The sequence below is a fragment of the Lampris incognitus genome, chromosome 7 (genome assembly GCF_029633865.1).
Source record: "Lampris incognitus isolate fLamInc1 chromosome 7, fLamInc1.hap2, whole genome shotgun sequence".
In the NCBI taxonomy this organism is placed as follows: domain Eukaryota; kingdom Metazoa; phylum Chordata; class Actinopteri; order Lampriformes; family Lampridae; genus Lampris; species Lampris incognitus.
The window spans coordinates 13,593,558-13,606,395 of record NC_079217.1 but is presented as its reverse complement, the minus strand read 5'-3'; the positions used below and the strand labels follow the sequence as shown (position 1 = coordinate 13,606,395).

The window sequence follows — 12,838 nt, the reverse complement described above, 5'->3', positions numbered from 1 at the left end:
TTAACAGACTGAAATATTAATCGAATAAAGTGCCCCACTATTTCAACCAACTTCTGCCATAGCCCCATCACCATTGATAATCCATGTGTTTCACGTGTTTTCCTTTATCCATCTTCCTTAATCTTGGACCATAGTTTCACTGTGGCAGTGACTGGTCAGTGAAAGAAAAGCTGTAGTGGTGCTATAAGCTCACCTATCTATGGAAATGGACATGAAGTTTCCTTTATTATCCCCTTGGGGAAATTCAGTTACTGTAAATTAACCCATCCTAGCTGTGATCTGTGTAGCTAGGAGCAGTGGGTCGCTGCCTTCATGCTATGCCCGAGGACCAGCTCCAGTTCTTTTCCCATTGCCTTGGTCAGGGGCACAGACAGGAGTATTAACCCTAACATGCATGTCTTTTTTTATGGTGGGGGAAACTGGAGCACCCAGAGAAAACCCACTGCAGACAAGGGGAGAACATGCAAACTCCACACAGAGGACGACCTGGGATGACCCCCAAGGTTGAACAACCCCAGGGTGCGAACCCAGGACCTTCTTGCTATGAGGCGACAGCACTAACCACTGGGCCACTGTGCCGCCGATACATTACAGTAAAAGTTACATGAATTCAGACTTCACATACTTAAATCACATGCCTGCATATCAGATATGTATCTGATCTAGTACCTCGTGAGACAGTGTTCTAAATCGCAAGTGAAAAAAATGCATTTCAGTGTTTTTCTGTGTTTGCACTCCTCAAAAATAGGATCTGTGTGATATTCGAGGAAAACAATTAAAATGGTCAATATGAAGGTGCAGTGTGAGTGTAACCTTGGATCAGCAGCAGTCTGCTGGTGTGTGTGTGTGCGTGCATGCAGTTATCTTGTTACCAAGGATCCAGGGCAGGATCATCCACTCCACAGTGGTGGGTGGTGGCCCCTGCAATTTGGGGTCCGTAGAGACCACATGCTGTGAAGCAAGGAGGAGCAGGAAGAGGAAGGTCAGGTAGGATGCTGTGTGACAGATGAACTTGATGAAGGGCTTCCGGATGAACATGCCGTAGCGGCTCTTTGGGGTGATCAGGTAAAATATGGAGAGGAGTGGAAAGAGTAGGCCTATGAAGACACAAGTGATGAACTTCCCTGCCCAGTGGCGCCTCCTCCAGCCCGGGAATTCATCATACCATCGAGACGCCAGGAGCTGCTGACAATTGGGCTGAGCAACAAACTGAGAAACAGACAGCGAGAGAGAATTATAGGGGTGGAGAGGAACAGGAAAAAGATAAACGAGATAGCGAGGAAGAATAAAGGGAAGGAAGGACAGAATGTGAAAGAAAAAGTTAGGGACCGTATTTCAATGGATGACCATAAAATTACAATGCCAACCCCCAATTACGAGTGCCAAATCACTGACATCATTTCAGACCAACAATTACGCTTTCACCATTCAACTAATGGAGTCATTAACGCCTCAGGTGCCTCGTGAGATACACAGGTTCATTACAGATGCATATATTGTGAGCAAGAAAGATAATTTTCAAACGGACAAACAATTTACAAGTACTTCCTCTCCCGTTGTCGAGGACTAGCTGTTAAATCTGCTACACCATTCCATACACCATTTGCTTTGCCCTCTGAGATCAGATGTAAACATCTGCTGGACATCTGCTGTCGGAGATGGAAGTTAATCTCAACCTAACCAAGTTACGGCTAAATGGATCCCCATTATAGGAGTACACACAGCATTAAACACTGGGTGATGAGGTCATTCATCAACTCAGAAGCTGACATCTTGAGCGTTTCTTATCTGGCCTCATGAAAAGTTGATTTGCTGTAGCGAGATTAGAGGACATACTGTAGATGGCATCGAGAGGAATCAGATTTTGTGCATCTTCGTTGGGGTTTAGGTAACATACTTGGAAAGAGACACATGAATTAAGAGCTCCCACCCCACACTTCCCACAAATATCCCCCCCAGAATAATATCTCATCAGTGTGGGATCATTTGTAAAACTCTAAATCTACTATAATAGTCAATGCATTTGTATGGTAACAGGTTTTTTTTAAAGGGGTTTTAAAGGTTTTTTTTTAGGGAGTTGTTCCTTATCCGATGAGAGGGTCTAAGGACAGGATGTTGTGTTGCTGTTAAGCCCACTGAGGCAAATTTGTAATTTGTGATATTGGGCTATACAAATAAAATTGATTTGATTTAATTTGATTATGGAACCGGCCTCATCTACTTCCTGTTGTTATGTATTAAATATATTTACTGTAAAACATGACAAACGCCCAAAGTCTAAAGACATGTAGGTCAGGTGAATTGGCTGTACTAAATTGTCCCTAGGTGTGAATGTGTGTGTGTCAGCCCTGTGATGGACTGGCGGCCTGTCCAGGGTGTCTCCCCACCTGCCGCCCAATGACTGCTGGGATAGGCTCCAGCATCCCATGACCCTAAGTAGGATAAGCGGCTTGGATAATGGATGGATGGATAGGTAATGCAAAGGAGTCCTCTAGAATTTCAAAATATGATGAGACGCTTGATGAGTGAATAAGTTTGTGATAGTCATTTGAAGTGAAAACAAAAATAATGATCATTATCGTTAAGATTTTATCTCTGAGGTAATTTAAGGACATTTTGAGGGAGTTTAAAACAGGTACTAGGCACAACTTCTGGGCACACTTCCTGCATTTTTTATGGACTGCCTGAGTCCACAAATATGAACACCGCTGCAACTGGAATTTATAGAAAAACATATTTTGAGATATATTTGGCATTTTGACAAATTTAATTTTATAGCTGCTAATAATCACACTGTTCCCTATCCATTTCCATGCTGACAGGCAATAAAGTACCGCAGCTCAAAATGCAGTTGGGAGTTTAAATGGACAAACTCAGTATGCAGAGACTAACGCTGAAGCACCTGGAAAATATTCAAATTAAAAAAGCAGCGTTTCTGACTTGGCAAAAATCATGGTCACTGTATGAAAGCCACTTTATCTGGCATTGTATTCTTACAATGAATTTGTTCGCTGCATTTAACCCATCCTATTGTATAGGAGCAGTGGACAGGTGCAGCACTCAGAGACCAACTCCAGTTCTTCTTTCCATTGCCTTGCTCGGGGGCACAGGCAGGAGTATTAACCCTAACATGCATGTCTTTTTGATGGTGGGAGGAAACCGGAGCACCCGGAGGAAACCCACACAGACACAGGGAGAACATAATGGGATCCAGAGCTAGGCGACTAAAGAGGCCTACACCCTGGTTTAATGATGAGATATGTGCTCTTAAGCGGACCTGCAGGAGACTGGAACGTAAATGGCAAAAATCAAAATTGGAAGTTTTTTACCTATCGTGGCACGAGTGTTTATTGAAATACAAGCGTGCTTTATCTACTGCAAAACATTGTATCTCTCTCACTTAATAAATATTAATAAACATAACCCCAGATTTCTCTTTGACACTGTATCTAAACTTACTAAGAAGCAGCCGTCTATTAGCTGCTCACCATTCACAGCCCATGAATTTCTAGATTTTTTCTGCAATAAGGTCGATGAGATCTTAGACAAAATTATTTCTTCAACTCCGTCTACTCCTGCAGATCCTGTCTTACTAAATTCCTATCTACACAATGAGTCACTGACAGTTCCAGTTATTACAGCTTTTGAGACTATCTCTCTTGATACTTTGACTAAGTTGGTGTCAGCTTCTAAACCAACTGCTTGCCTACTTGATCCCTTACCAGCAAAACTTTTTAAAGACCTCTGGCCTTTTCTTGGACCTACAATGCTAGACATCATTAATTTATCTCTTACTACTGGCACTGTTCCCAGCAGTCTTAAGACAGCTGTGGTTAAACCTCTACTTAAAAAACCGCACCTTGATCCAGGGTCTCTTAATAACTATCAACCAGCCTCTAATCTTCCATTCTTCTCTAAAGTACTAGAGAGAGTTGTTTATCAACAACTTTCGACCCATATAAAAGAAAACCATCTATATGAACCTTTTCAGTCAGCTTTCAGGCCCTGTCACTCCACTGAAACCGCTCTGACCAGAGTGGTAAATTATCTCTTACTGTCTATCGACTCTGATTCCACTTCTGTGCTTCTACTACTGGACCTCAGTGCAGCCTTTGACACCATTGATCACTGTATACTTTTAGATAGATTAAATTGTAATTTTGGTGTCTTTGGCTTAGCTCTCTCTTGGCTTAAGTCCTACTTATCCAGAAGAACACATTGTGTCTGCTATAATAATATTATATCAAAATTTTCTGACGTTAAATATGGTGTGCCTCAGGGCTCAGTTCTTGGCCGTCTACTTTTCTCTCTTTACATTACACCTCTTGGCCAAATTATACGCAGTTATGGAATAAATTTCCATTGCTGTGCTGATGATACTCAGCTGTATGTGCCTATAAGGGCTGATGATCATACTCAAATCACTAACTTAGAGGCCTGCTTGGCTACTGTGAAAAACTGGATGTCACTTAACTTTCTGCTTTTAAATTCAGATAAAACCAAGATGCTGGTCATTGGCCCTGCTAGACACAGACACCAATTTGATTAAGTAACGATAACAAAAGACAACTCTGTGGTTTCACAAAGTGTGGCAGCCAAAAATCGTAGTGTTACGTTTGATCCCAGCCTTTCCTTTGATAAGCACATTAAAGAAATCACCAAGACTACCTTTTTTCACTTACGAAACATAGCTAGAATTCGGTCTTTTCTCTCCATGGCTGACGCAGAGACTCTAATACATGCATTTGTTTCATCCAGACTTGATTACTGTAATGTTTTGTTCTCAGGTCTGCCACATGCTAGTACTAAAAGTCTTCAGATGGTTCAGAATGCTGCTGCTAGACTCGTAACTAAAACTAGGAAATTTGACCATGTTACACCAATTCTTGCCTCCCTTCATTGGCTTCCTATCCATGTTAGATCAGAATAAAAGAGGCCTCTGCTGGCTTATAAAATCCTAAATGGGCTTGCCCCATCTTACCTGTCTGATCTCCTTAAACCTTACATGCCATCTCGAGCTCTTCGTTCTCAAAATACAGGGCTCCTGTGTGTACCCAAAGTTAAAAAGAAGTCAACTGGTGGCAGCAGGGCCTTTTCCTATCGGGCTCCATTGTTGTGGAATAACCTGCCTGCTGCCATCAGACAATTAGAGTCTGTTGAGTCCTTTAAATCCAAACTTAAAACTCGTCTTTTTGCCTTAGCTTACAATTAGTTGCCTTTAAGTTGAGTGCTTCACAACCTGTACTGGATGGCGGGTTGGTTTTCTGTCTCAATGAATTTACCAACCACTGTTCTGCCGACGAGATTATCGAGTATAGATTACAGAGTATAGATTATGATTAGTTGATGATTTAATTGATTATGACTAATGACTATTGCAAATGTCTCTTCTCTAACATTTCTTTTCTCTCTCTGAATGATGTCTTCTCCTTTCTCTTTTTCTGTGTTTGAATGGTGTCATGTGAGTCACGTGCAGTCGGTTCTCCTCCCAGGTCTCCGTGGTGATGGTGGTCGCCATTTGGATGCTGCCTGCCCTTCCTCTCTTCAAATAAGTTTTTTTTTTATCTTAACTGATGATGCTGGTCGCGTGGCTTGGGTCCTGGACTGTTCCGTTGGCATCTGGACACTGCTTGGCATCCTGTGCATCATGTTCTTCATAAATGTTATGTCCATTATAATTCTGTTATCTTCTTTCAGTGTTGTATTATGTAAATTGCATGAACACAACATCCATTGCACGCTGTCCATCTTGGGAGAGAGATCCCTCCTCTGTTGCTCTCCCTGAGGTTTCTTCCTATTTTTTCTCCCTGTTAAAGGGTTTTTTTTTAGGGAGCTGTTCCTTATCCGATGAGAGGGTCTGAGGACAGGATGTTGTGTTGCTGTTAAGCCCACTGAGGCAAATTTGTCATTTGTGATATTGGGCTATACAAATAAAATTGAATTGAATTGAACGCAATAGCATGTTTAGCCTTAAATACGCATTGTAGCTCATTCAATCATGCTCCATTACAAGCAAAGTGTATACAAGTTTTAATACATACTACCCACCTGACCACCAATTAGTACACCTTCAACTGAAGTGGGGAGACTAATTAATAAAATCAGCTGATGCAAAGTTCAGAATGAGAACCTGTTCGTAAACCGTATGCACATGGCCCTTGGTGGCACATTGTTACGCACCATTTCTCTAGCAAAAAAGGAGGGGAAGAAATTCTCATTTTCTCAGTGCCTTAATGTATTATTTTTTTATATTCCATCCATCCATTATCCAAACCGCTTATCCAACTTTGGGTCACGGGATGCTGGAGCCTATCCCAGCAGTCATTGGGCAGCAGGTGGGGAGACACCCTGGACAGGCCACCAGTCTAACACAGGGCCCCCCCCCCCCCACACACACACACACACACACACTTAGGGTCAATTTAGTATGGCCGAGTCACTTGAACTGCATGTTTTTGGACTGTGGGAGGAAACTGGAGCACCCGTAGGAAACCCATGCAGAGGATGACCCCCAAGGTTGGACTACCCCGGGGCTAAACCACTGCACTGCTATTTTTTTATATTGTAACATGCAATTCTTTCTCAAAACTAAGGCCATCTTTCCATTTTATAATGTCATTTGCTGACCTCTTAACCACTGACATAGGAATTTGCATTGCATCAATTGTGTTTGGCAAAGCGGGTTGGGAGCAAAGGTACACTTTCTATTTTGTTTTTTAATTTGTTTGTTTAGATGGGAATCTCTGTAAAACAGGGTTAGGGCTGCATTCCACGAGTTAAATTGCCAGTGATGGCCGATTCAACGAAAGACCAATGACCTGTATAACTTTGTTGCATCTGATTCTTTAAATAATCTGCTTCTGGGTATCCAGTATGTCTTCATGTTAGATCTAATCTATCTAAATCCCAGGAACTTGGCATCACCATTTGAAAGAAAATGTCTTTGAAGATACTGAATGACAGTAAAAGGTTCCCATTCCAAATAAAAAAATTATGCGTTTGCATTTCAGGGAAATGCTCCATCAGTTTACTATTCCATCATTATCCCTAATTATCGTATTCTCACAGGACTGTCTGAGAGGGCTACTGTAATGCATTGGTTAATTGCCAGCTTGGCAATTACTTCTTCTAAACTCCCACAGGACATCTCCACCCTTCTTAGGTCATTTCCAGCTCATCTAACTCATGCTTGCAGCTCAACTTGTATTGATGCCGGGAGGTGGAATTGACGTTACCCAGTCGCAGTTAAAAGGCTGTACATTATGGTAGTTTGTACAGTTTTTATTTTCTAATAAAATGTAATAATAAAATGCAACTACATACATTAATTTGTAATTAAATAATTCACAATTTAACACAAAAATATGAATGAGTTGTAGTGTGGCTGAGAGGTCTAAGGCGCTGGATTTAGGCTCCGGTCTCTATGAAGACCTGGGTTCAAATCCCACCACTGCCATATTAAAAGTTACGGCACGGTGGCACAGTGGCTAGCGCGATCGCCTCACAGCAAGAAGGTCCTGGGTTCGAGCCCCGGGGTAGTCCAACCTTGGGGGTTGTCCGCTGTGTGAAGTTTGTATTATCTCTCCGTGTCTGCGTGGGTTTCCCCCGGGTGCTCCGATTTCCTCCCACAGTCCAAAGACATGTAGGTCAGGTGAATCGGCCGTATTAAATTGTCCCTATAGGTGTGAATGTGTTTGTCGGCCCTGTGATGGTCTGGTGGCCTGTCCAGGGTGTCTCCCTGCCTGCCACCCAATGACTGCTGGGATAGGCTCCAGCATCCGACCAAATCTGGCTAAGTGGCTTGGCTTGGATAATGGATGAATGAACAATTTAACAATAAAAATTAGGACTGTCACTATACCAAAATGCTTAACTTTGATACAATACATAAATGAATGGAGGGGATAAAGATTGAACTAGTTTTCAAATTGTCAGTTCCTGCAGATGCTCCTGCAGCTAGCGTCTAAACTCAAGTGTCGTATCCACATAATTCTAGCTGGCATTTTTTTTTAATTTCATTGCATCTGTTTTGGACACATTTGTGCAACGGTGTTTAACTATGCAAATTACGCTAGCATTTTGTCAGGATCGTCACTTAAGTTGTAAGCCCTTCTCGTTCGCTGTGGTTTTGATGGTGGTTGACAAACCAAAACTGTTATTCCTTCATACTAGTAACTTCTGTTTGCAGGAGGGGAGGGGCTATGCAAACAAGCACTCTATAGCATGGAGACGAAAGAATGGAGCTATACATATGTTCTTCATGATCCAGTTCTGGAGTGATATGTTTATTTTTCTATTGGTTATAGTTCTACAGCATTTTGAGGCTATTTAATTTCAAATGCCCTTGAAATTGATTGTTGGTGACGTCAGTATGAGACTTCTGCCATCTTGCTTATATATACCTGCATTTGGGTCATGTTGTGTCTTTGTGTACCTTGAAAAGCGCTCTACAAATAAAATGTATTATTATTAATTGTATCATCATGCCATTTGCCTGAAGCAGACCCTGTCAGGTGAAAATGCTGCATATGGTCAATAAAGAATATTGGAGAGCTACAGTCCAGTGTGCGGATAACTCTTCTTCCCTCATTCTTCACTTGGACCTTATCATGCACCTGGCCTACGACAGGTTGGATGTACACACAGCTGCTCTACTGTGCTAAGTCCTCTTCCTCATCCCATGACTGTCAGACTGATTGTAAGAAACCCAGTAAGGTGTATGCATGTCTCGGCAACAACATCTCCAACGTATTCTTCTACGTTTGTGGTATTTGTAGTGAGGCCAAGTTAGTTGTTCTTTAATTATCAGAAGAGTGGGAATTAAAAAAAAACCATACATTTGATTGGACAGGAGAAATCTTCAAGCTTTAGCAAAATGACATTTCATTTACTGTTGCGTACTATGGTATTCTACTAACTACAGGGATAAATACTGAGAATCCACAATAGATAGCGTACCTCTTTTTGGTGGTATTTGATAGCCAGCTTCAGTCGCGCCAGCTCATTGGTGTTCTGATCCAGCAGAGGGTTGATGTCATCACGGTAGTTGAGGATTATCTCCAGCTCTCGAGAGCTGCGGGTCTGGTCCAAGAGGTCCTTGGCGAATTGCTTACAGACACAGGACAGCTCCTCATACTCAGACTTGAACTCATTCTCCACTGTGCTGAGTTCATGCAGCTCCCAGCTGAGCTGAAAGGCAGTAAGGAACGGATCCTCGCTGGAGAGGGCGATAAGAGACGGGCTGGCGAGGGCTTTGTAGATGTTGAGACGAGAGCGTGAGTGGCGCAGGCTGTCCACATCTGAACAGGACACACACTCTATGCAGTTGCAGCGCACTGTGTGTGGCTGAGGTATCGAGACACCTCTCTGCACCAGCAACTTGATTATCTCATAATTGTTGGTGTGGGCTGCAAGTATGATTGGGGTGATGTCTGGAGTGAAGTCTGAGAACTGTTTGTCCAGCAGAATTGGTGGCACCTAAACACAAGACCAAGAAAGGGCCACAAGATTTAACAGACAATAAAGAGATTAAACACACATTCTAAACTATGCTTCTCACAATATAGGGCTTTATAAAATAGCTCACAAGAATTAAAAGAGCAGGCGTAGGACTTAAGTTGAATGGGCCTAGGGAAATGTGTCTGTTAGGGATGAGGCCTCTGACCACACTTGTCTAACAGAATACATGGCTAATGGCCTGTAGTTCTGCTGGTCTCAAAATATCTTCTTCGTTGAAGGCAACAATGCCCTTATTTACTTCCTCCTCCTCCTCCTCCTCCTTACAGAACACAGCATATTACAGCGACCCAACAGCGTTGAACACAAATTTACAAAAGTGTTAAGGATTTGAGCACAACCTGGGCTTGTTAAACTGGCCTTCAGCAAGCATACTGTTTAGGCACCTGTTGAGAGTGTCCCATCCTAATTAAAATGACAACCTCACAAACTGATGATCTCACATCAAAGGGGTGCGGCGTTACCTCCCAGCAGAAAATAAAGGCTGAAACGGAAACCAACACAAACATAGCTCGGTCTCAAACTGTGGAACGTAGATAATTACATTCTCCCCTTGTCTCGGTGGTTAGACTGAAAAATACCTTGAGTAAGACCCCATTTTTGCAGACAAAGACATGGTCTCAACTAATTGCAAGAACACCATCGGAATCAACTGCCCGAGTATGACTGGCTGAAATTGAGGCGATAGCGTTTTGAAAGACCGAGGAAAGTAGTTCAATCAAACTTTGATGGACGTAGGCTGAACAACATTATATGCTACTCTGTGTCATAATATGCAGAGTTTAGAGAATATGCCGGCACTGCATGACTTTAAAGTTGAATGACGGAGACACTGTGTAGGATAACTTAAGTGAAATTAATTCATCTTGTTCCATTTACCAAAATATTTGATGCAATGGCCAGATAGCTGGCAGATCAGAAGTACTGATTGCTTGGGCATACTAACTCAGCTCTGGGTTTTCAACAGACTTGTTAATACGGTCATTTGCATTTCACACAGACTGCACAAGTAGCTTATATAGACAGAAAAATCACTCCATGCTAACTTTGAGCAGTGAGGAAAAACAGCTGTATGAACCTAATTTGAATTTGTGATGAAGCTTGAATTTCACACTCACACCATGGAGACATGTTTTCTGCCCAACCTTAATGTTCAGCTGTTGTTAGCTTTATAAATAGTACAGAACTCAGCTGTACTCTTGAATGATGAGAAAACTGATTAACCAACCAAAAATAATGAAGATAAACAATAAAAAATGCAGGGCGTCCAGGTGGCATGGTGGTGTATTCCGTTGCCTACCAACACGGGGGTCGTCAGTTCGAATCCCCGTGTTATTTCCGGCTTGGCCGGGCGCCCCTACTGACACAACTGGCCGTGTCTGCGGGTGGGAAGCCGGATGTGGGTCTGTGTCCTGGTCGCTGCACTAGTGCCTCCTCTAGTCGGTCGGGGTGCCTGTTCGAGGGGGGGGGGTAGCGTGATCCTCCCATGCGCTACGTCCCCCTGGCTAAACTCCTCACTGTCAGGTGAAAAGAAGTGGCTGGTGACTCCACATGTATCGGGGTAGACATGTGGTAGTCTGCAGCCCTCCCCGGATCGGCAGAGGGGGTGGAGCAGTGACTGGGATGGCTCGGAAGAGTGGGGTAGTTGGACGGGTACAATTGGGAAGAAAAAAAGGGGGGTAGCCAAAAAACAAAACAAAAACAAACTAACAAACAAAAAAAATGTAACAAAAAAAAATCTGAAATGGTCTTTGTGACAGTTGACAGTATTTATACAAGTCACCCCATAATGTATAAGGTAATTAGTGTGCACAGCTGGTCCTGTGGTAATCTACCAGCCACCTGCAAGATATTGAGGACAGACCACCAATGTCAGTGTTTTCATTAAAAGCCAACAAAACTGTATTTATTTGAAAGTTTTGCATAATTCCAAAATGTGTGTGCCGTAAATTCAAATTTCACTTGAGCCACCGGGTATGAATTTTGTGTACTCTGCATACAGCTTGGGGTGCCACTGGTCAAGGGCAGAGTAACGAAATGGGAGATTTGTCTTGATGCATGCTCAATAATCCAGGTAAGGAAATCCCAGAAAATTGAATCACTTCATCTGGATTGGTCAACTTTCCAGTGGGAAGAGTTGGAAGTATCCCTGAGTCCATCACTTGAGCCCTCTCCCCAAAAAGGAGTTACCCAATATGCCCTTCATATTAGTTAGTATGCCCAATCTTGACACTGCCACTTTCCTCCATACAGACTTTGCACATTGTTTTTTTTTTTTGCAAACCGTGTATAGCTATATTTACCGGTGTCGTTTTTACTTCTCTTCTTATTGCACAATTTACCAAAAAGAAATGTCACTGCTCATTATACTTGTACGTGATGTGAAAACCCCCTTGAATCCTTTTAAATCATTTGAACTACCAGTTGAGTAATGATTAGTAGTTACTCAACCAGTCATACTATAGCACTTAATTACCGATGTCAGGTGTACCCAATCTGACACAGTTAAGTGCTGATTGGTTGAGGAAGTACAATTAGGCCTACAGTTACAAGAAAATCTGGAGGGCAGGTTATATTCGAGGACTCGGTCGGGGAAACACTGATCTACACATTACCTGTTTTTCCCCACTGGGCTTCTTGTGGTTCAGCAGCAGCTCAACGGCTCCGACCACTTCCTTGCGAATGGCGTGCAGCAGTGCGTCGCCCACGTACACGTTATAGCTGAGCAGAAGCTCGATGATCTCCAGGTTCTCGCTCTCAATGGCGATGAGCAGGGCTGTGCGGCCCAGAGGGTCAATGCAGTTGATGTTGATTCGGAAGTAGATCTCGGCCTCCTCCAGAGACCGCTTGACACTGGAGTAGTCCCCCTTCTCCACCGCGCCCAGGTAGGCCCTCTCCAGCGCAGACAGCTCGGACTCGGCCCGCACGATGCGCAGAGGGATGCGGTCCCGGTACGAGGAAGTGTCTGTCTTTCTGTAGTACAGCTGCGACATGTTGCTGCTACCACATCTTTGTGTCAGCTAGAGACAATGAGGGGGAGGGGGGGAGTAAAATTTGGGGAGAAATTAATGGTTGTTGTTGTTGTTTTTTTTAAATAACATTTCCGTATCGGAGGATTCAAAGGAAGTATTTCGTTGGCTCTTTATCAAAGGACTGTATTGTTGACATACGTTTTCCAACAAGGGAAATGCACAAAACACACACACACACACACACACACACAAATCCATCATGGATCCAGTTGTGTTATTTCTGCGCGGTCCAGACAGCAGAAAAGTAAATCTACACAACATTACGACATCCAAGTTGACTTGCTCGCAGA

At 43.0% G+C, this 12,838-nt stretch overlaps 1 protein-coding gene across 1 annotated transcript in view; it reads right to left on the bottom strand.

Moving 5' to 3' along the window:
• Positions 1-12,509, bottom strand: part of trpc4b (transient receptor potential cation channel, subfamily C, member 4b) — a 30,744-nt gene extending 18,235 nt beyond the window's left edge. The window contains exons 1-3 of the mRNA XM_056283768.1: positions 12,132-12,509; positions 8,959-9,477; positions 873-1,209 (exon numbers count right to left, since the gene is read on the bottom strand). Of these exons, the coding sequence (XP_056139743.1) occupies positions 873-1,209; positions 8,959-9,477; positions 12,132-12,509 (1,234 nt within the window). The remainder of the gene's footprint in view (positions 1-872; positions 1,210-8,958; positions 9,478-12,131) is intronic.
• Positions 12,510-12,838: the final 329 nt, after the last annotated feature.